Here is a 23,088-nt window from a genome sequence, read left to right as displayed (position 1 = left end):
CGCGGTCGACATCAAAGGCATTTGTTGACCTCCTCGTTATGCCTCGTGGGATGAGGTTTACCGGGGAGGTCAACAAATGCCTTTGATGTCGATCGCGGAGCATCCAGACTTCAGCGCTGTGCCGCCAAACAGCTGATCAGCACAGCGCGGCAGCCATTTAAATTTAAATGAAGCGGTGATTATTTAAATCGCCATTTCATTTGGGTATGTCTAGTAAACTAATCTACATGGCTCTGGCAACAGAGCCATGTAGTCTAGACATACCCTTGGTGTATAGTTTAGTGAGAGGAGAAATTGCTAAGGGACATTGGTTAAAGTCTGATTTTGCTCTCCCTACCTTTAGAAAACTTTCTGTGCATAAGGGAACTTTGTAGTAATTTCTTTCCTGACTCCCCATATAGAGATAGTGTCTAGCCAGAAGATGAATACACGCTGGCTTGTATATCACACCTGGACTACTTGAAACCAAGGAAAATGGCAGCAAAGAGAGCAAGAAGGCCCATTAGTTTAAGCAAATTGAGACAGAAGTTTGGCGGCTCTTCTACCACTCGGGTTTTCATGGGCTTTATTGTCCGGTCCCATTGGGTCAGGATGGCGTTCCTGGCTCCGTCCCACTTCCCCGGCCCCGTCAGTCGGTACTGGTAGGCTGTGCATGGGCCAAAGAAAATTTTCATGGCCAGGACTGGATCCGTGAAGAGCAGGGCCAGCACATTAGGTTTGGAGCCGATAAAGGAGGCGAGTTCGTCAATATACACGAGGCAATCGGTTTTCAGGACCTCATCGTAGGACAGACCGAACCTTAATGCAGCAGAAAAGAAGTGGGGAGGGATGTGATTCTGATCAATCGGTAAAACAGAAGAGATGCTACTGAAATTCAATCCCGTTTTTCCCCGTTGGATCATCAGGGGGTTTCTTTGACTCGATATCCCAAACGCCCCGGGTAATTACAGAGCTCGCAGCTAAAAGATGGACTTCAAATGCTCTAGACAGAAAGGGGAATGGAATTCACAGTTGGATTTTGGTCACCGCCAAACAGAGATAGGGAACCGCTGCCAAATTTGGAACCTCCCACAGTTCAGGGGAGTTTAAATCCGGCTCAAGGTATTTCACACGAGGGGACCCGGCTTACCAGCGAACTTTATTTTTCTTTGTCTCGTTGATCTCTTCCACCATGGCGCTCACCGGCGGCAGCTGACTCAAGCCTAGCAACCAGAAGAGGGATTGTCGTCAGGAAGTGGTGGGCTTGTTTAACACCAGGTGGGATGTTAAACCAATTCAGTGACCCGGGTGAAAAGGCTAGCGTGGACCCTCTTATTCCAGCTTATACCAGGCTTATTTCAACAGAGCTTACTTCGGTTAGTTGCAGATTGACATGAGGCCGAAACAAGCCCCTGAAAAGGGTGTTTGGGCCGATTGAGCGAAACTGGTGCCACTTTGTGTGTAGACAAGGCCCGAGCTGTTTCGCTTTTGTTCTCAGCAATTGGAAACTCTAGTTCCTGCTCCCTGCAGCAGAGGGAGCTCAGGGCTTGACCACTGACAAGTGGCCTAATTGTTCATCTGAATCATACCTGTTCTTACCCCTTCTCTAGGACTGGGACACAAAGGGGTGTGGCTAAGAGGGGCTCTCTCGCCTTCTGGAGCAAATTCCAATTTGATACGAGGCCACCTTCCCCCACTGCGGGTGAGTTGCCATTAGAACAATCCAACGGGAAGGGGTGGGTTCTCCATTTCTTGATATCTTCCGATCAAGACTGGATGCCCTTCAGGAGGACATGCGTTAGCTAAGCATGAGCTATTGAGCTCAACGCAGGGGGGTGGGCCTGTGTTTTATTGGAGATCGGAAGGGATCCTCTAACATTTCTCCTGGCTTTACACGCTGTGAAGCTATGAACATGTTTGAGAAGGCGCCTGTTCAGATCGACACCGACTTGTCGTCTCAGGAGCATTGCACCCCTAGTGGACAACAATGCCCCCTGAAACACTAGAGCGCCTGCTCCATCTACAAGGACCTGACGTGAGCACCCTCGTCTCTCTCCGCTGAATACGAGTGAACTCCCCTCTTCTTCCAGGGGCGTGCTTTGTATCTTAGGGGGAAAACAATGGGCCCTGATGGGTCATCAGTTGCCCACCACTGCCGTCAGGTGAGGTATCCACTTGCTTACCACCTGTGTCGGAAAGACAGCCTTTTTCCTTGGGGACGTGCCCGCCTGCGCCACCTACCCTTAAAGACACGCGTGACCCAGCGAGCTTGAATTTCGAAGACCGGCGTGACCGCGCCAAAAGGCTTGATGAGGCCAATGACAGCCAGGGTTGGCTTCTCCAGCTGCGGGGGGAAGATGTATTTGTACAGGGACGCCTGCTTCTTTTCGACTTGGAGGACCGACTCCTCCAGGAAAGGGAAGGAGAACTTGTACCCCGTGGCAAAGACGATAACGTCGATGGGCTCCTCCGTGGGGCTGTTTTGAAACACGACCGACTTTTCCTTGATCTCCTTTACACTTGGTTTTACCGTGATTTTCCCAGTGATGATACAGCCCGGAAGTTCATCATTGAGTACTGGCTCCCGTATCATGACTCTGCATCAGAACACAGAAAGATGCCTTCAGAACGTACTGAAGCTGAGAGATGGAGGACGACCTCCGACCTGGAAGTCAACAATGTCATCTGACTCTGAACCACGTAAGCGAGGCCCCGTTTCCCACCGACTTCAAACAAGGCTCCAGGGTCTTGAAGTCTTCAGCTAAAGTCAGCCCTCCTGCAAAGTCAGCCCTCCACACATACATCACCGCCTCCTCCCCGGGTTCTGGTCTCTTGGCTTACAGGGCTTTTACGGAGTCACTGTTCTGAGCAGAAATGCACTTCAAAAGCTGCCTGACTCTTTACCGGTTGCTACTCAATGGATGTTGATGGGGCAGACCTAGCTCCTAGCCAGAGGAGTGGAAGATGATCCCTAAAAAGTGTGTGCCGGGGACCGCTAGCACCCGAACTGTGGCCCTGTGCCCCTCCCCCTCAGTATCCCACTTCCATGCTATCGATTCCCCTGCCCTGAGGTCTGGCCCCCACTCGCTCCTTTCTGCCCCTCCCCCACTGCTTGCCCTTATAGCTGGTAAAAAGGGGAGGGGCATAGCTGTGAGCCCCTTCGTGTGTAGGGGCCCCTCAGGGCAGGGCAGGAGAATCTCGTCTTCACAGTGCTCTGAAAACCTAGCTGATCAACATCTGGGACGCTGCCTTCTGGGGTGGATTTACCAATTCCCGTATCCCACCCTGGGCCCATGGGTTTGCATTGCTCCTGCACTGTACTTCCCTCCAGTCTCTAGTCCCGTCACCAAGTACCACGGCATGCAGCAGAAGCCCAGCAGATACCTGTCCTTAGGTATCAGGCCATAGTTTGCATGGTCAAACCACTGGCTTGTCCTGTGAGCAACCAGCCACGTCGTGAGCGGCCCCGGGAGGGAATTGCGGATCACATTCATGAAACGAGTGAGGAAGATCATGTCCCAGGGGTAACCGTTGTCAAACACCCGACTGATCACCCAGGCACCTCGGCCCGTGCTGATCATCACCTAGAAGACAAGAGAGCGGCAAAGCGTTGGAGGGCAAGTGGCTTCCCTTGCATTTATGAAACTAATCCCGTACAAGGACTGTCTCTGATCTGACCCAGCTAGCCAACGGGCAAAGTCTTCAAGGTCTCTCGGAACGGAGTGAGAGAGGGGCGGGGGCAGGAGAAAGACACTTTTGACTCCTCAACCCATCTGCCACTACCTTAGAGACCACAGTGCCATAAAGACACTGCTGGGGCAGGTTAAAATACTGGAGGCTCTAGGATCTGATGGTATGTTTCATTGCGCGTGCGTCTCTGAAAAAGCAATTGAGCCTGTGGATATCACCTCTAGCATCTGGTTTTTAGGGCCTTTCTCCTGACAGGTCACTCTGCCCGGTTTCTAAATGGCTTCCTTGCTACCGGCCGAGGCCCACAGCAAAAAACAAATGTTACCCTCCCTCCCGATTTGGAAGTAGCTGGAAGAACGGCACCTTTTTGGCCACACGACTGGCCTCGACGGCGATATCCACACCCGAGTTCCCCATGCCAATCACAAGGACTCTCTTCCCCTCAAACACATCCGGGTGCTTGTAATGGCGGCTGTGAAAGTATTCGCCTTGAAACACCTTGATGCCTGGGAGGAATTAGGGGCAGGAGTTCACAGACCGCGAGGGATGAAATTCAAGCATTTTCCAATCAATGGCGCATGCAGAAAAATATTACTTAAATAATAGCAAATTATCATTCAGAACCATATCCGCTGGTGTTAATGCAGGTGGGTTTTGTTAGTGAGGATAGAAACCAAATGACTCCAGGGTGCAGCCTGGTGCCATGATACTCTTGGTGCTCATTTTTGGAGAAATGGAGTAACTTATGTAGGTGCCTTTCCAAGAGGGAGGCTCTAACTCAGATACAAGTGGTGGGCTGGATGCAGACACTGTAAGGGAGAAGCGGCGAGGAGTCCTGTGGCACCTTATAGACTAACTGAAGTGTAGGAGCATAAGCTTTCGTGGGCAAAGACCCACTTCGTCAGATGCAAGGGAGAGGTGCTCTGGTCGTATGCAGAAGATCAGACCAGAGGACGACTCTTTTGGCCTTGAAATCCATGAGACGCGATAGACGAGCTCTCCTCCTCCTTCCTGCCCAGCAGACACAGTCCTCCGCAGAGCCAGGGAGTACATAGGGTCGTCTCCTTTCCCCCGTCTCCGCCCATGGAAACCAGAACTAAGAGAGTCCCCGAGGGCCATGGTGGAGATTCGATCACTGGAAGTTTTTACGTCAGGATCGGATATTTCCCTGGGAATTACGTGGGGGAAGTTCTGGCCGGTGTGAGCCAGGAGGTCCATCTAGGTCAGTGGTTCCCAAACTTTTCAGCATCACGTCTCCTTTTTGATTTTTGAGAAACCCTCACGCCCCCTCTCCCAAAAAATAGCAGCAAAGCTTGAGGTGGGATTGACGGGGGTGTGTGTGGCTGGATCGCCTCATGCCCCCCCCTGGAAGTTTTTCACGCCCCCCAGTTTGGGAACCCATGATCTAGGTGATCACAACGGACCCTTCTGGGCCAGGGATCTATGACTAGACACACAGCGCTGGAGTGACTATGCCTGCTTGAGGATTAAACACGGGATTTCAAGACCAAGACATTTTAATCCATGGTCAGCTGTGATTTCGTGATGGGACCCTCGCCCCACTGCAGCCCCCCTAAGCATGTACCACTGGAATCTTGGTTGTCCATTCCTCCCCCTCCAAAGTGAGGGGGGTGGTTGGAAAATGGGAGGTAACGCAGTCAGGGTGTGCAAACTCTGATGGTGACACACAGCAAGACCCGATTCCTGTGGGCGGTCCCGAGAGACGGCTGTATTTAAAATGTCAATCCGGGGAGAAGCCAGGTTAGGAAAACAACCGGCACTCCCCCATGAAGGTACCTTTCCTCCTCGTTCCTGGGAAGCTCTTGGCTGAGAAAGAGTAGGAAAGACCTACAACCTCCATCAGGGGATGATGGGCCAAAAGCGAATGCTGCAGTACTCAAGCAGAGCTGCGTTGAAGCTTTGTCTGCCTTCCCCACAGGAGAATTTGGCCCCGTGCTTTTTCTACACCAACACCGCATGTTCCAAATGGTTAGCGCGGCCCGCTTCTCTAGCTAGCCTTCTCAAGAGAGAGACTATTATCCCTTGGACGAGTGCCTATCAATTAGCCAGATCCACCCCCCCCCCCCCCCCCCGCCCCAAAAAAGGGCACAGCTGGAAAACAAAAGTTTTTCCCGAATTACACATGTCAACATGATGGCAGTCAACAGATCCAGGAGATTAGAACATGGAAACAAAAATTTCCTCATTTGTAGATTTTTTTTTTGTCTCCTTGCCAAACACACAGAAATGCTTAATCATAAACACAAGACATCCTGTACCAGGAAAGGACTCCAGCGGGAGGGAGGGATCCGAGAGATAGCCAATGCAAACCATAACAGCATCAAAGACAGATGACTCCTGCTTCCCATTAGACTCCGTGACAATAGTCCACTGGCCAGTGGCAGAGAAATCGGGGCTTTTCTTTACGCTGATGACTGTGGTCTGAAATGAGGAACCGAACAATTATTGTCCATCCGCGCGAGCGTGGAGTGCAGCAAAGACAAGTAAACCGTCTACGACCACGTACGCTTGAGGAAATCTGCTGGACCTTTCCCAGACAGGGAGGGAGACAGCCCTAGTCTTGGCCTGGGGGAAAATGTATTTCGATTGTGAGCAGGGCTGGTCAAAATTTTGCCACTTTCGCAAAACCTGAATTTTCCAGGAGAAAGTTTCAAGTATTGCAGAAAAATTTTGATTTGGGGAAAATGGAAATGGTGCGGCTGCCCGTCCGGCTTGCTCTTGTCTCTTTCATTGGCCAAAGGTGAAACTGATGAGCTTTCCTGGAAGGGTGCAGAGGCAGAGAACCCAGGCTCTGAATGGCCCCCCACCCAACACACCCACTTCCCTCAGCTGTGGGAGTCAGAGATGCCAGAGCCTGTTCACATGCCATTCCGGCTCCCGGAGCTATTAGGCAGGGAGGGAGGCTCTATGACCAGACCCTTTCCCTCTGGCTCTCAGAGTGGTGGGAGGAGACCAAGTGGCTGCATTCTCTGCCTCTGCCTCCCCCCCCCCCCCATGGGTCTTGTTAATGTCAAGTGAAACTGACAAGGTCTGAGGAAACAGCAACATTTTCAGTTCCCAAATGGATTTTTTCTTGGAAACCCTTCCCGCAACAGAACACCAACACACATGGCATTTCTGACATTTTCTCCCAGTTTGGGACTATTTCCCTCCCACAAAACATGGCATTTTCCAAGGGAAAGGATTTCGGTTTTTCAGCCAGCTCCGATTGTAAGTTCCTTGGGGCAAGGACCATCTTTTTGGTCTGTGTTTGTCCAGGGCCTCGCCTAGCCAGGCCCTGGAGCCAAATTTTCAAGGGTATTTAGGCACCAGAGGATGTAGATCACCCTCTAGTGGGGTTTTCAGAAGAGGCGAACTCCTGTTAGCACCACGATGCTCTATAAAAACATCCCGTTCGATGTCTTTTGAGTCTACACTGCTTACCTGAAGAAGTCGCTCCTTCGGCAGGCAGCTCTGGTAGGCTGTTATCCTCCCACGTGGGCGAGCGGCTCTATTTTATAACTCACCTTGAACTGGATGTGCTTCAGAAGACCGAAATGGTTAGCATACATCCGGAGATACTCGAGGACTTGGGAGTTGGACGGAAAGACGGGAAAATCCTCACGGTACGGGAAGTCGGTGAAGGCGGACATCTCCTTGCAGGTGTTGCTGACCACGGATTTGTAGAGGCTGGGTCTTCCCTCTTCCACGTGCTCCTAGCAGCACAGGGGTGCGGGGAAGAGTAGATCTGTCACCCCCTCTTTTCTCCGCAGCGTTCGGTTTCCATTTGCGGGGGACGGGCCACCGATGAGATTAGGCCATGGACTTTGGCCCAGGCTGTTGCGCTCACAACAGAATTAAATAGACCGGGCCAAATTGCAGCTCATCTCTGCCCAAATGTCCGGCAGGGGCAGCAGCAGGACCCTTTCCTCTCCCTTGCGAGCCGGACGGAGGGCAGGCAGGACGTCCACACGGGCATCCCCCAAGGGCCCAGTGGGGCGGGAAGCACTCGACGCCCCAGAGGGATCTCTTCGCTGGCTGGATGTCACTGTCAGAGGCCAGAACCTGCCTCCCTTCCCCGGCTGATAGCACCCAGAAGAGCCGTCCTGCCTTCACCCACCCCCTACCTCCGCCGTCCTACAGCCCTTGCCCCCTGAGCCTTGGCCAGGGATGGAACGTTCCACCAGCATCTGAGAGGGAGGTTTCCCCTTTCTCTGTGGCACGGCGGGTGTGTCTACGCGGCAGTGAGACCCACGGCTGGCCTGCGCCGGCCGACTCACGCTTGTGGGGCTCTGGCTGAGGGGCTGTGCAGACCTTTAGGCTCCAAATGGAGTCTGGGCTCTGGGTTCCCACCGCCCAGACTCCATCTTGAGCACAGAGGTTCTACCCAGCCCCACAGCTGCGGGAAAGTCCCAGAAGATGGCACCAGGGTCAGTTTGGGGGTCTGAACTGCACTCAGCAAACACCCCTTTAGCCTGAGCCTGGGATCCCACGTCAGGGCCAGCCACCGGGGTGTAACTGCAGCGTAGATACACGCGAGGGGAACATCTGAGCATGTGCCACATGATGGAGTCCCTGAGCCGATAGAGGTGGCCATCTGTGACCCCGTCCTTCCCACCTTCCCTTTCCTGTCCCCATGGATCTTCCAGGGGCTGGCTTCCCCAACAAGGAGGCTGCTAGCCAGAGAGCTGGCATCCTGGGACAGTGCCCGAGGGGAGTCTGGCTGCTACTCAAACCCAGAGGGCTGGGGAGTGCACGGGATCCAAAGGTCACATCCAATACAGAGGCTTGGAGACCCCGTGTCTGAATGGGACACTGTCATTCTTTGCACAAGCGAGTTCTGTTTCGGGCTGTTGGGATCCGGATTGACTCCATGTCTCGGGTACCGAACTGTCTCTGGTTACTGGCCTGCACAGCTGCAGCTAATCCCATGCAAACGGCTCACTGCCCAGGCAACGACCCCCCCCCCCCACTCACCGTGAATCTCCAGAGCCCCCCGATATCGTCGCTTCTCTCGAAACAGGTGGGCTGGAGCCCCTCATCCAGGCAGCACTTGATGGAGGCCAGCCCGCTCACCCCGGCTCCGATCACGGCAACGGTCTTCACCATGGTCTCCGTTATCGGGGGCAGATCATGCAGCCTCGGAATTCAGGGAACGGTCGGTACCACGTCAGCCGGGAGGATCAGCAATGTAGAATCTAAACAGCGAGGACAGCATGACGGAGAACGGGTTTGTGCTGGTGCGCAGCCCCGGCAAGAGCTAGCTGAGCTGTGGCAAAAGCCAGCAGGGAGCTAGTTAAAGAGCCGGCAGGGCCCCGAATTGCGATAGGACAGGACCCGTAAGAAATGTTACGTTACTTTCACTCCATTTGGGACCAGACTCTCAGCTGCCAACCTTCCAAGATTATTCTGGATTAATCTTTAGGTCGTGTCATGAAACCTCCTGGGAGACGTCCAACCAAAACTGGCAACCCTAGCCCAGCCACAGACTAAGGCAAGTCCCTAAGTGATCACTGAAAACCGCAGCGATACGAGTTTTCCTCCAGTGGTAGAGACATGGACCTATTGCAACAAGAACGGGCGCTTTCAAACCTCGCTGTCTTTGTATGCAGGGTAGCGAGCAAACATGTAAAGCCAGACCTGACCACGGTACTGATCTAAGTCTGACCTCCTCCAGAACAGATTTTACCATTTTATCCAGTAACTCCTCTGCGTTGTGTCTGATACCTGGCAGGGCCAGGACCTCTCCTTGGGAAGGACCCAGAGGTGTCGTGTAAAAAATTCAAGTGAGGAAGACTCCCCGGGGGAGTTTGGGAAGATATTCCAGCGTTAATTACCCTCTCTGGTTAAAATGTTGCGACTTATTGCCAGTTCAAATGCAGCTCCCAGCCCCTGGAATGTCTTTCGCCTGTCTCCGGCAAGGAGTTCTCCATGAATAAGGTCAAGTTTAAAGGGGGAAAAACCCCTTTCATGTTTTCAATTTTGGGGGGAAAACCTGAGTTTTTCATGGAAACATTTTGACATTCACAAGGGGCTTTTTGGGAGGAAAAAAAAAAGCATTTCTCAACCAGCTGGGTTGCTTCGGATCCTATTTCCAAGATCAGAATATGAACCTATGCCTCAGGATCACACCCTGTTTGCCTACCCTGGTTTTACTGAGTTAGCATTTTCTCTGCCCAGTAAGTGCACCTCTTTGCATGCATTCATATTGGGTAAGGACTCTCTAACAACATCTGCTGCAAAACAAACGCTTGCATGTCCAATTGGAACCTCCTAGCTTCTATTGCCGCCAGGGATCTGAGGCATGCACGGTCACAGAAGTTTCGCTGCACACAAATTATATATATTTATTATAAAATCTGTTTCCAGCTGGTGGGTTAGTCAACACAAAGTGGCAGCGGGTGATTCGAAAGCAACCCAAATTCCCTGCAGGAACCCAGTCCTTAGCCACTTGGATTAGTTAAACAGCTGTGTCCCTGTGGCGTGGTACCCACGTTAGCATCCGCATACAGGGGTTGATTTCGTTCCCTTACCTCGCGCCCGAGTCTTGTTTGTCGAAGCCACGTCCTTCCCCGAGCGGGTCTGGGCAGCTGTGGAAAGAATCACTCCCTGTAATTCAACTTGGCCACAGCGACAGGTGGGGGGGGGAGGAGTGGGGAGTTCTCGGAGAGTGGAGCCGCCCCCTTTCCTTGGCTGTTTCGTAACCGACCCTTGCAGGCACTCGCAGGAGCAAAGTTCTCGGCTGTGGGTGGCTGTCTGATTGCTTTCCAAAACGAGCCAGCCCAGGGAGGTGTGCAATCCGAGCCACGACGGAGCTCCGGAGACAACCAGGGCTGCTGGTTGCTGTTCCCTGATCCCAGCCAGCGGGGAGTGTGGCAAGCAAGTGATGCTGACTCGCACGCTGGTCCCATGGCTTGTGTGACCCTGAGGAGGCACAGGGCTGGGGGCGAGCTCCTTGCACAGGGCTCTGCTCCCTAGGGCCTGCAGGGGAGAAGCTGGGTGTTGGGTGTGACAGGAGGAGAGACGCTGTCATCTGGAGTCTCCCGGAGTGCAGGCCAGGCCCTGGAGCACATTACAGCCACTTTGAGGGCTGCTCTCACTTATACAGGGCAGCCTACGGCCCTGTAACCGGGGGGGGACCCTCACCAGCCCCCCTTCCGAGATGCTGGTTGCCCTCCCAAATCAAGAGAGACCTGGGGGTCGTGCAACCCCCTTGTCTTTATTCCCCCAAGCGCGTCCCACCCCCAGTGCCCAGCTACACAGTCTGTGCTAGGTTTTCTCTTCGCACAACGGTCAGTCTTCAGCTAGGAGATAGGCAGCCTGGCTGGCCCCCCCCCCCCCCGGTGCCTGTCCAGCCTAGATAGCCCTTGGCCTCTTGGACCCCCTCTCTGGGACGTGTACAGAGCTTTTCCAAAAGTCCCCCCTCAGGCTTGCGGGGCCTCGACTGACTGAAGTCCGTCCAGACCTTCTCAAGAAGGAGTGGGTGCCCCCGGGACAGAAGGCCCTGTTGGTTTGCTGGCCCAGCACTGCAGTCAGTGGAAACGGGGAAGCCACAGGCTGTCTTCTAAAAGTCCTGACTCGGCCTCTTCGTTGCCGGAGAATCCAGTTGAAGCGAAGTAGGTGAGCACCCTCGTGTGGGGACACCTCCCCGGAGCGCTTGTTATGTTCTGGGTTCCTTTCCCCCTTGGAACGGCATACAATCCCTGGCCCACGGGCCATGCACCTAAAGCGGGAACATCTCCCGACACCATAGCAGGAAATTGCCATCTCTGGTCCCCCACGGTTCCTGAGGCTACTACACCGGTGAGCGCCCCCATTCCTGGCCCCTTTGAGGGCACCCGACGCCTGCAGCTGCTCATCTTCACCTTCCTCAGGGCCCTGCAGACCGGCGGTTCACGTTGCGATTTACTGTAATCAAGTCTGAGTCTCTCTACCATCCCATTCTCTCGCAGGGGCAAGGTCCGGGTTCACCAGCGACCAGCCAGCTCGCATGATGTAAGGGGTTATTTCATCAGGACAAAAGCACAATGGAGAGCACACAGACTGCAAACAGCCAACAGCTTCCACACAAACCCGTCTGACCAGGTCTCGCTCATCTGCCACATGGACACCGTGGCAGGTGCCCAAGTCCCTCCCACCCTTGTCCCCCTTGGGCACGGTGGCATCTCAGGTCTAGGACAATCCCACTCCTCTGCCAGGCTGCTCCCTTTGTTCCACTCTCAGTTCTTCGATGCCTTTCTTCAAGCCGTTCCGATCTCGTGTCGTTTCTTCTGAAGGGAATAGCGTTCCTTGCAAGCCATGCACATGTGTGGCCCCGCAGGGGAGATTCAAGAGCTGCCCAGCTGATTAGCCAAGCACCCACAGCTAGGATTTTGTTTATGCAGGTGGTGCACATTCGCACATGCCTTGGTGAACATAAAATTATTCCACACACGGATGTAAAAAATCTGCACGTGGATGGAAAAGTGTAGAGGAAGCATTACTGAGCAGTGGGATGCCTGGAATTTATTTAAAAAGATGCCACAATTATGGACTACTGATGGCATTATGGGATGGAAAGATTTGTATGCTGCGAACTTGACCCATATACTCAGAGATCCCTGGGCAGTAGTCCCTTCTAGTGATTTCCCAAAAAGCCTTGTGCCAGCGGCGATACGTGGCGAACTCGCACACCTATTTTTGGTGCCCCACACTTCACAGGAGAACCTATAGTGCTCAGCCAAGTAGCCACATGTGCACACTTTTGAGTGATGCAGAAACTGTGGTGACTAGGCACCAGGATAACTGGCATTGACCACAGTTTGTAGTGCGGACGTGTTCCTACAGAGGAAATCGATTCTTTGTCCACAAAGGGTAGTAGAGAGTCGTGCAGATAGTTCATAAAAATATTGCAGACAATTCCACGCATTTGTCACAGATCTATTGATGGCTAATATGCCTTGAAGATTTTGGTAGCGAATTACTAGAGTCCTGATTCTCAGGCTCCTAATTCCCATTGGTTCACTCTCTCGCTGACCCTTCAATCAGGAAGCAATTCCTTTCCTGCCCAGTACTGTAATCCTCCTTGTTAGTATGTTATCTTCGGCTAAAGGAACTAAAGACAATGAAAGAGCAACACCCACTTCCCAAACTACGCGATCTATTGTCCAGAGAACCTCCGAATCCCAAGATAAGAAACAGAGCATATAAACAGGATGGCTCTCTTGTTTTATTGCAAGCCCTCTCGGATGTGAAGTGCTTTATATGTTTATATAAGCAGAGAATGTATGGACTGGGTCCGCTGTCATGGATTTTTGGGGCTTTTCGCTCTCAATGAGTGCCGCTCTCTGGAAGTTATTTCACTTGTAAAACACAGCGAGAGCTCTCGAAAGACATAAGCAATTAACCAGGGTATAACTTGGAACTACTCAGTGAAGTTGCATGACAAGCTGGGAGGCGACCAATTCCAGCGAATCGCTAATAAGGAAAAATGCCGAGATATGAAAAGTATCGAAGATGTTTGTTACGCACGAGCGTTATTGATCCAAGGTGCTGGGAAACCCGGAGTGCTGCCATGGGCGTGTAACCCACACACCTGCTGGAAGGGATGTACCATCTCATTTAGTGTGTGTCTCGACTACAGGGTTTTTTAGAAAAAAGTGGCCCTGTTTCGAAAAAACTTCCCCTGCATCTAGACAGCTGCTGCGTTCTTTCAAAAGTAAATGGAAAGAACGTGGCAGGTTTTTTTGACCATGGAAAACCTCGTTTTATGAGGAAGAATGCCTTTTTTCAAACATGCTCCTTCGAAAAAAGGTGCTATGTAATGCAAACTGTGCTTTTTCGAAAGAGAGCATCTGGGCTGCCCGGGTGCTCTCGTTCGAAAAATCGGCTTGCTTTTTTGAAATTACTGGTTGTAGTCTAGACGCTCTTTTTCGAAAGAGGCGTTTTCGAAAGTATCTTTCATAAAAACCTCTTTCGAAAGAGGTTTGCAATCTAGACGTAGCCTTAGTGGCATGGAGACCCCTAAAAGAATAATGGGTTTGCTCTGGCCTTTTGCTCGTGCAGTAGCAACTCCTGCACTAAGAGGTCCCAGGTTCGATTCTACCTGTTGGTGTTACATGCGCAAGTAGGCAATAGAAATAAGAGGATTGTTCTCCTCCACTGGACCCCCCCCCCACAGGATATATAAACAGCGGTCTCTGTGTAACAATATGGTTTTTCTGTAACCACGATGGAAGGCCTGAAGCCATGTTGACAGCCAAAGCCACCTTCTGCAGCCAGACTGAAGAGCAGCAGCCATTAGCTGTAAGGTCTAGAGCCACATACTCACATTCCATCTAAATTGTATTCAAATAGTGTCACACCAGGTTCTGAGAAGGGGATTGTGTCCGGATAGCTCCCCCACTGCCACCAGATAAAGAAACAGATCTCAAGATGGGTAAAGAAAACTGAAGGAACACCATTCTGTCTGGCCAGAACCTGAGGTCACGAGATTGTGGAATCCTCATTCTATGATCATTGTCATTACGCTTTCCTATTGTTTGACTGTGTGATCTCTGTCTGGTTTGTAACTGTTTCTGTCTGTTGTATAATTAATTTTGCTAGGTGTAAATCAATTAAGGTGGTGGGCTATGATTGGTTAGGTCATTTTGTTATGATTGGTTAGTAAAATAATTGGTTAAGGCAGTGGTTCTTAACCTTACTGGAGCCTTCACCCCTTTGGTTCTCAATATATGTTCTTGCACCCTGTCAGGGGGTACGCCCCTGACGGGGTGTTGCAGCCCCCTTCTACTGGCCTGGGTCTTGGTCCGGGCCCCTCTCTCTGGGCCTATACAATACCCAAAGTCCCAAAAGTCCAGGCCCCTCTATTAGGGTATATACGGTACCCAAAGTCCCAACACAAAAGTCCAGATCCCTCTATCAGGGTATGCACAGTACCCAAAGTCCCAACACAAAAGTCTAGGTCCCTCTATCAGGGTATGCACGGTACCCAACGTCCCAAAAGTCCAGGTCCCTCTATTAGGGTATATATGGCACCCAAAGTCCCAACACAAAAGTCCAGGTCCCTCTATCAGGGTATCTACGGTACTAGAGGCCTAGCTGGGTACCTGGCCCGGGGTTTAATTATCCAGGGCAGGGGGAATGGGTGGTAGAGGACCCGGGCCCCCCCCTCCACCGGGTCCCAGCCCAGGGCCCTTTAGGCGGGGCCTATGGCTCCTGCCGGCTCGGCAGGGGATCCGGCCGATACACGCCGAGCCGAACTTTGTATCCTTTGCCCTGGGCTGCTCCCTCCCGCACCCCGGTTCCCCCGGGGCCCATTCCCCTCCAAGGCCGTACCTGCCGGGGTTGCGGGCGCGCTCCTGCCTCCCTGGGTTGGCGGCTGCTTTCTCGGCATCAGGGTCAGGCACCGGCAGCGACTCTGGTCCCAGCTGCTGCAGAATCACCGGCCCGGCCTGGTCTCCTCTCTCACCCTGCGGTCTCCTCTCCTCGACTGCCGGGCTCCCTCTGCTTTTATCCCCGGCCTCTGCTGGGAGCATGCCCAGCAGGGTCGGAGGGGCGGGGCTTTCTCCGCCAGCTGGGCCTGGGCTACCCCCTGTCCGTCAGTGCGCGGCCTGTCCGTCCCGTCACACACCCCTTATTAAAAATCCTTGAAGTAGGTCAGTTCTTTAAACCTAAGATACAGCATAAAAATCTGACATGTCTCGCACCCCTAGAAAGGGCATCTCGCACCCCGAGGGGGTGCGTACACCCCAGGTTAAGAACCACTGGGTGAAGGTCTAGCTAAGCAGGACTCAGCTTTCATTATGTAAACTGGGGTCCAGGAAGGAGACCGGGAAGAAGATTGGAAGTAACAGAAGCAGAAGGAAAGGAGCAAAAGGCTGGAAGAAGAACAAAGGGAGACAAGGAACACCAAGAAGGGGGACGACCTGGAAGAAGAACTCACCTCCGAGCGACAGCCTAAGGTAAGAGCGGCCAGGACTCTCCAGCACAACCGTGATGTGCAGCAGCTAAGATCCAGAGAGACTGATATTGTCTGTCCAACCGGGGAAGTCGCCTGTACCAGGATTGGTGAGCTTGACGCTGTGTGCTTAGCATGTGCATTCTGCTTGCTCGGGGATTGTCAATCAATAGAGGATCAGGATATTACCGTGTGAGGCTCTTTCAATGGCTAAAGATCCTGCCAACCCGCGGGAAATTACACCCTGAGCCCTAGGAATTGGGTGAGGGGGTGTGTAAATTTACAGGGTTGCATGTTGAGCCCTAGGAACTGGGTAAAGCCGTGGTCACCAACGAGTAGATCAGGAACTACCGGTAGATCTTGTAGCCTCTGGCAGGTGATCCGGACTGGTTTGGCCAGGAAGCTCTCAAGAACTGGCACTTCAGTTGCTCCTCCACCCACTGTCATGCTGCTCCTGCCCTCTGCCTTGGAGCTGCCGCCCTGGGAGCCTCCTGCTTGCTGTGCAGAGTGTGGGAGAGAGAAGAGGGGGCGCTGATGTCAGGGTGTCCCTCCTCCCCTACATCTATTCTGAGACTCTACACAGAGAGAAGAGGCTGGAGGGAGCTTGGCAGTGCAAATCTCTGTCACTTTCACACACTGTGTGTGTGTCTGTCACTCTCACAAACACACACTGTCCTTCACTCATCTCCTGACCCAACACATACGTGGGGGGTTGTTGTTACTTCTCTTACTGCTTGCAAAGTGGGTGGTTTTTGTTTTTTGACTGTCCCTGCCCTGAACCTCCTCCTCCATCCAACCTCCTACCCCAACGTGAGTCCCCCTGCACCCAAACTCCTTCCCAGAGCTTTGCACCCTGAAATCCCTCCTGGACCCCAATCCCCCACCCTGGGCTAAGCCTGGAACCCCTCCCACACGCCAAAGCCTTGGCCCAAGACCAGAGCCTGCACCCCAACCCCTTACTCCAGCCCGGTGAAAGTGAGTGAGGATGGGAGAGGAAGGGGGATGGAGTGAGCAGGGGGAGGCCTCGGAGAAGGGGTGGAGCAGAGTCAGGGCGGAAGTGGGGCAAGGATATTTGGGTTTGAGGCAGATCTTAAGTTGCACTTAAACTGAAAAAGTGATCCTGTGTTTAAAAAGGCTGGAGACCCCTGCCCTACAGTGTGGAAGGGATAGAGAAATCTGTGCCGGTAGCATCTATGGTGGGGGTCAGAGTAAGCTGAGCCCACATGGACAGTCTCTTGCCGCCTCCAGAGCCATGGACTTGGAAGACTTTGCTGAAGCCACAAAAGAGGGTATCGCCAGGAGGGCTTTGGCTTCCGTGACCACGGGTTGCTGTTCCAAGAAGAAGGACTGCTAAGCAGCGATGGGATCCACCTTTCGAGGTGAGTATTTGGGGACAGACTGGCTAATTTAGTGAGGGAGGCTTTACACTAGGTTTGGCGGGGTCAGGTGACCAAAGCCCACAGGTAAGTGAAAAACGGGGAGACCGGGGAGATGGATCAGAAATTGTGGGGGATCATGGGCTATAATAGCAGGGATAAAGGAGAGACAAGGCCGAATCAAGTCAATATCTTAGTGTTCTGTCTACAAATGCAAGAAGTACAGGGAATAAGCCAGAAGAACTTGAAGTGCTGGTAAATAAACACAATTACGGCATAGTAGGTATTATAGAGACCTGGTAGGATAATACACACGATTGGAATATTGGTATAGAAGGGTACAGCTTGCTCAGGAAGGCTAGGCGGGGAAAACAGGGAGGAGGTGTTGTCTTATATATTACAAATGTACACACTTGGACTGAGATAGAGATGGATGTGGGAGACGGACGTATTGAGAGTCTCTGGGTTAGGTTAAAAGGGGTGAAAAACAAGGTGATATCATGCTGGGGTCTACTACAGGCCACCTACACAGGCAGAAAAGGTGGCTGAAGCTTTTTTTAAACAACTCACAAAACCATCCAAAGCATAAGATTTGGTGGTGATGGGGGATTTCAATTATCCAGCCATATGTTGGGAAACTGACACAGCAGGGCACAGACTATCCAATACATTCTTGGACTGCATTGGAGACAATTTTTTATTTCAGAAGGTTGAGAAAGCCACTAGGGGAGAAGCTGTTCTGGATTTGATTTTAACAAATAGGGAGGAACTTGAAAGTGGAAGGCAGCTTGGGTGAAAGTGACCATGAAATCACAGAGTTCATCACTCCAAGGAATGGTAGAAGGGAGAACAGCAAAATAGAGACAATAGATTTCAGGAAGGCAGATTTTAGTAAACTCAGAGAGCTGGTAGGTAAGGTCCCATGGGAAGCAAGGCTAGGAGGCAAAACAATTGAAGTTAGATGGCAGGTTTTTATAGGGACATTATTAAGGGAGCAAGAGCAAACTATCCCGCTGCATAGGAAAGACAGAAAGTAGAGCAAGAGACCACCCTGGCTTTCAAGGAGATCTTGAAATATCTAAAAGTCAAAAAGGAGTCATATAAAAAGTGGGAACAAGGACAAAATACAAAGGAAGAATATGAACAACACAAATATGCAGGGGCAAGATTAAAAAGGTGAAGACACAAAACGAGCTCAATCTAGCTAGAAACATAAAGGGAAACAAGACGACATTCTACAAATACATTAGAAGCAAGAGGAAGGCCAAGGACAGGGTGTGACGGCACGTTGGGGGTCCCCCGTCTCCTGCACCCCGAAATGGCACAAACAGACTGCACCAGCCGGTGGAATAGAGGAAGTTTATTGCCTCTCCAGGATACAGCACAGCACAGATGGAATCTGGTCACAGAGCTGGGCTAGGATGCCTCAGGCCCCCTTGAGATGGGGGAGACTGGGCCCCTAAACTCCAGCCCCTCTCCCTAGACTGTCTCCTCCATGCTCCCAGACAGACAGCCACTAACTAACTCTCTTCCAGACCTGCCCCCCAGCCAGGGCAGCATCCCCCTTCCTTTGTTCCTCTCCATAGGGGGTGTCTGGCCATACTGGTTTGCATAGTGACTCATCCTGTTTTGCTGGGTCGTGGTACCCACGGCAGCCAGTGGGGGTTATCCCAGAGCCAGCAGCATAGAAACCAGCCAGGTACCCCCACTACGTCACACAGGGTAGGCCCATTGCTCAGTGAAGAGGGAGATACAGTAACAGGAAACTTGGAAATGGCAGAGGTGCGTAACAACTTCTTTGTTTCAGTTTTCATTAAGAAGGTTGGTGGTGATGGGATACCTAACATGGTAAATGTTAGTGGAAATGGGGTAGGTTCAGAAGTTAAAATAGGGAAAGAACAAAGTAATTTTTTTTTAAAGTGAGATGTCTTCAAGTCACCAGGGCCTGATGAAATGCATCCTAGAATATTCAGGGAGCTGATGGAGGTATCTGAGCCTTTAGTCATCATCTTTGAAAAATCATGGAAGTCGGGAGAGATTCCAGAAGATTGGAAAAGGGCAAATCTAGTATTCATCTATAAAAAGGGAAATAAGAACAGACCAGTCAGTTTAACGTCTGTGTCAGGAAATATAACGGAGCAAATAATTAAGCAATCCATCTGCAAACATCTGGAAGATAAGAAGGTGATAGGGAACAGCCAACGTGGATTTGTTAAGAACGAATCACGTCAAACCAACCCGAGAGCTTTCTTTGATAATATAACAAGCCTCGCGGACAAGGGGGAAGCTGTACACATGGTCTACCTAGGCTTCGGCTGGGACAAAGGCACAGATCAGAGGGAGCTAGCCATCTAAATACCCTCGTGAATCTGGGCCTTAAAGCCCTCTGCATTTCACTCTTGGCTAGCAAAGGTGTCTGACTAGCTTCTGCGCAGCCTTTTTTTGGTGTCTATCTTGCCCTGTGCATCGTGGAGGGAGCCAGGGTGTCTGACTCAGGGTTGGGCATTCCACCATTTGGCAAAGAGGCTAAGGGCTTTTCTCCATCAGCTGGGGTGGAAATTCTAGTGTGCGCCATCGTGGTACGCACTAAAAGTTCCCTAGTACACACTGATTTCATCTCGGTACTATGCTAACATCCACTAAGGAACTATTAGTGAGCACCATCAGGATCCATAGGGGACAGTTAGTGCGCACACGCTGGTGCACCCTGGAATTTACACCCCAGCCAGTGCAAGCTAACACACCCCGCAGACACACCCCGAGTCCCCTCTGTGAATCTACCCCCCGAGTTTGGTTGCTGGCAGCAGTAGCAGACTCATTAAAACCACCACTAGGTGGCGACAGAGACCCTTCCATTCTTAGGGCACGTCTACACGGCAGGGCTAAATCCAAAATAAGCGACGCGACTTGAGCTACGTCAATTGCGTAGCTGAAGTCGAAATAGCTTATTTCGGCTTTTGGCGCTGACTACACAGCAGGAAGTCCCAGAAAGAGCACTCTTCCTCCGACTTCCCTTAATCCTTGTAAAATGAGGGTTACAGGAGTCAGGATAAGAACTCCTCCAGCTCGACATTATTTTGACGTTATATCAAATTAACTGCTTGTGTGTAGATGTGAACTGTGGAAGAAAACATCGTCCTCACTCTGAGTTTGTAAGCAACAAGTAGCCAGAGGCAGTTTTATTACGAGCTGCAGCAAGGGAAAAACTGGTTCGGACGGAGGGGCGGGGGATAACGTTAGTTATTCCGAAATAATGCTGCTGTGTAGACGTACCCTTAGAGTGCGTTAGCTCGCACTTCCCTGGTAACAAGTGCTGGCTGAAATTTTTGAGACAAAATATTTTCCCATCAAAAATGGGCTATTTTTAAAATAGAAAATTTTCACCCAAAATATGTCTGTTTTCTGTATGTTTCACAATCTCTTTATATGGACAAACTTTATACTTTATACCATATAAATAAGTGAGGAAACTAATAATTTACTTTAAAATTATATATGTTTGTAGTTTCTCATTTATTTTCTTCTTCTCTTTCTTTGCTTTCCTTTTTTTCCTAGTCTTTTGGAGCTGGGGGAGAGAGGGACGTGAAAGGAGAAAATAAAAGGGGGAAGAGAATTAAGGAAAAGGAAGGGAAAGAGAAAGGAAGGAAAGTTTGAAAAAGAAATGAGTAAAAAGCAGGTTCGTTTAGAACTTTGCAAAATGAAAGCAGCATCAACTTTTTTTTTTTTTGCAATACCATTTCCTCATTTCTCTACCAGTTTTAGTTAAACAAAAAGTTAAACGGAAGATTTTTTTTCAAGAGCATCCATTTAACTGGAAATAAAAAGTAGGAAGGATTAAGATTTAAACATGGGTGCTTGATCGTAAGTTCTGGCATTCATCATTAGCAACGTAAAGAGAGGGGGTGATTTTCAACGGTATAATGCACAAAAAAGCTCTATATCTCACTAAAATCAAGTTGAATAGCGATAGAAATGTAGGGGTGTGTCTAGACTACATGCCTCCTTCGACGGAGGCATGTAGATTAGCCAGATCGGAAGAGGGAAATGAAGCCGCGATTAAAATAATCGCGGCTTCATTTAAATTTAAATGGCTGCCCCGATCTGCCGATCAGCTGTTTGTCGGCAGATCGGGGCAGTCTGGACGCGATGCGCCGACAAAGAAGCCTTTCTTCATCGGCACAGGTAAACCTGGTTTCACGAGGCATACCTGTGCCGATCAAGAAAGGCTTCTTTGTCGGCGCGTCGCGTCCAGACTGCCCCGATCTGCCGACAAACAGCTGATCGGCAGATCGGGGCAGCCATTTAAATTTAAATGAAGCCGCGATTATTTTAATCGCGGCTTCATTTCCCTCTGCCGATCTGGCTAATCTACATGCCTCCGTCGAAGGAGGCATGTAGTCTAGACACACCCTAGCTGTGTTAGTCTGGTGTAGCTGAAACTAAATCAAGTTCTAACTCAAGCTTATGTTGACCTCAGTATCTATCAACATCTTAGCATCTGTGTAATTTAATATTTTGCCTGAGCCAAATCCTGCTTGTCGTGGAAATCAATGAAGTGATCCTAGATTTACATGGGCCCCTCCCTGCAGTGTCTATACAAAGCTCTAATCTCTGCTCTTTGTCTTGTTTATTTTCTGCTTGTTTATTCTGTGGTCTCAGTATTTACACAATGTGATTTTTGGAGCCTTTGACATTTCTACCCTTTGAGCCGGCCGCCAGTTTTCCCCGTTGCTGAAATGGCTTGAATCTGTGTAATCGACACACCAACACGGGTTGACTTTGAAGTCTCTTGCTCCGAGCCTATTTCAGAAGATCCGGTTGCTGGGCCTAGAGTCTCGACAACGCCAGGACTTCGGACTGGAGAGTTACCTGGCCCTGGGAAGTCACGGCAGAACAACATCTTGGCGCCATGAGTGGTCACTGATTGGTGGACAGTGGCCCGGCCCTACAGAACACATTCAAGGCAGAAATCGTTACAGCTTCATCGATTTCAAGGCCAGAAGGGCCCACTGTGATCATCTTGTCTGACCCGTATCACACCCCCCCACTTTCCCCCAAAATAGTTCCAGTTGAACAAAACCAGGGCTTGAGAAGTCCCGTGTAAGAGGCTGGCATTAGGCACGGCCGGCCCGTCAGAAATGATGCCTGCTATTCAATGAAGGTCTCTTGCAGGATCAGGGCGGCTTGTGAGGGACCGTGGGGGGACTTGCTGCATGGATCTCGAGTGGGGGGCACAAACGGATTAGAGGGGAGGCTCACGCAGATCCCTGTGGAGAAGCATCCCCAGGGCATGTGGATAAACTCGAGTATTTCACGTGCGGCGCCATATCACAGTCAGCGGTGCACTTTGCAGCCCACCTGCAGGGGGCTGAAGGGTTAAAAGAAACATCATTGCGGGCCAAAACCACCATCTGGCAGACTGACTGTGCGGCTCTTCCCCTTGGCCCACAAGCTCCCTACAGGAAGGCAGCCCGCGTGAAAGGCGCCCACACAGAGAAGTGACCCACGAGTCTAAAAAGCGAGGAGAATGCAGAACTAATTGCCCACGTACAGGGAAGCAGGTCGCTCCATGCCCATGTTTACAGCCAGGGCTGGGTAAACCCAGTGGCAGGGATTAAAATCAACCCCCCACCCCGGCTACTCTGAGGGCGTGGTTTCCCAACGCCAGAGGGCGTGCTTTGCTCGTCGTTTGCAACCGTTTTCCAGCAAGGTCTCCCGTGAGGCTGGAATCCTCAGCTGCCAGCCACTGACATGGGACTTTTCAAGCCTGCATCTTAAAGCAGTTTGCAAAGGAGGGTGAGAACCAGCACGTGGGGAAACTGAGGCACGGCGCAGCGACTTGCCCAAGGTCTCACAACAAGCTCAGTGGCAGAGCCAGAAGCCAGGATTCCTGCGTACTGTCAGGTGGGCGCCGCTGACGTGAACAGGCCCAAGCCAACGCGCCCCAGAACACGTCACTTCTTGGGGCTCGCTTAGCAGGTGTTGCTGAAACACCGAACTGAGGAATAGGCTCACCGCGAGCAAGAGGCAGAAACGAACGAAACCAGGGACCCTCAGACCTCAGTGCTTCAGGGCCAAGTGACTGACCAGCACTAGCCAAAAGGG

The 23,088-nt window shown here is 51.3% G+C and overlaps 1 protein-coding gene and 1 long non-coding RNA gene across 3 annotated transcripts; one reads left to right on the top strand and one right to left on the bottom strand.

Moving 5' to 3' along the window:
- Positions 1–202: 202 nt before the first annotated feature.
- LOC102455984 (flavin-containing monooxygenase 1) lies at positions 203–11,508 on the bottom strand. 2 transcript variants are annotated; one of them, XM_014576383.3, is made up of 10 exons: positions 11,135–11,508; positions 10,203–10,259; positions 8,647–8,867; positions 7,197–7,385; positions 5,949–6,111; positions 4,033–4,175; positions 3,364–3,563; positions 2,221–2,576; positions 1,130–1,202; positions 203–798 (listed from the first exon to the last, which is right to left on the bottom strand). In XM_014576383.3, exons 3-10 carry the CDS (start codon positions 8,776–8,778, stop codon positions 456–458), a joined length of 1,599 nt encoding a protein of 532 aa, XP_014431869.2. In that variant the 5' UTR covers positions 8,779–8,867; positions 10,203–10,259; positions 11,135–11,508; the 3' UTR covers positions 203–455. The 2 variants fall into 2 exon arrangements, with proteins under 2 accessions (XP_014431869.2, XP_075793159.1); XM_075937044.1 differs by lacking the exons at positions 10,203–10,259; positions 11,135–11,508 and adding an exon at positions 9,028–9,196.
- LOC112546758 (uncharacterized) lies at positions 10,248–21,782 on the top strand. The gene is made up of 4 exons (XR_012906068.1): positions 10,248–10,552; positions 11,622–15,717; positions 16,856–16,986; positions 21,643–21,782. It is a non-coding gene; the product is annotated as an uncharacterized LOC112546758 (long non-coding RNA).
- Positions 21,783–23,088: the final 1,306 nt, after the last annotated feature.

This window comes from Pelodiscus sinensis, chromosome 9 (assembly GCF_049634645.1).
Source record: "Pelodiscus sinensis isolate JC-2024 chromosome 9, ASM4963464v1, whole genome shotgun sequence".
In the NCBI taxonomy this organism is placed as follows: domain Eukaryota; kingdom Metazoa; phylum Chordata; order Testudines; family Trionychidae; genus Pelodiscus; species Pelodiscus sinensis.
This window is presented reverse-complemented; position numbering and strand designations above follow the sequence as displayed.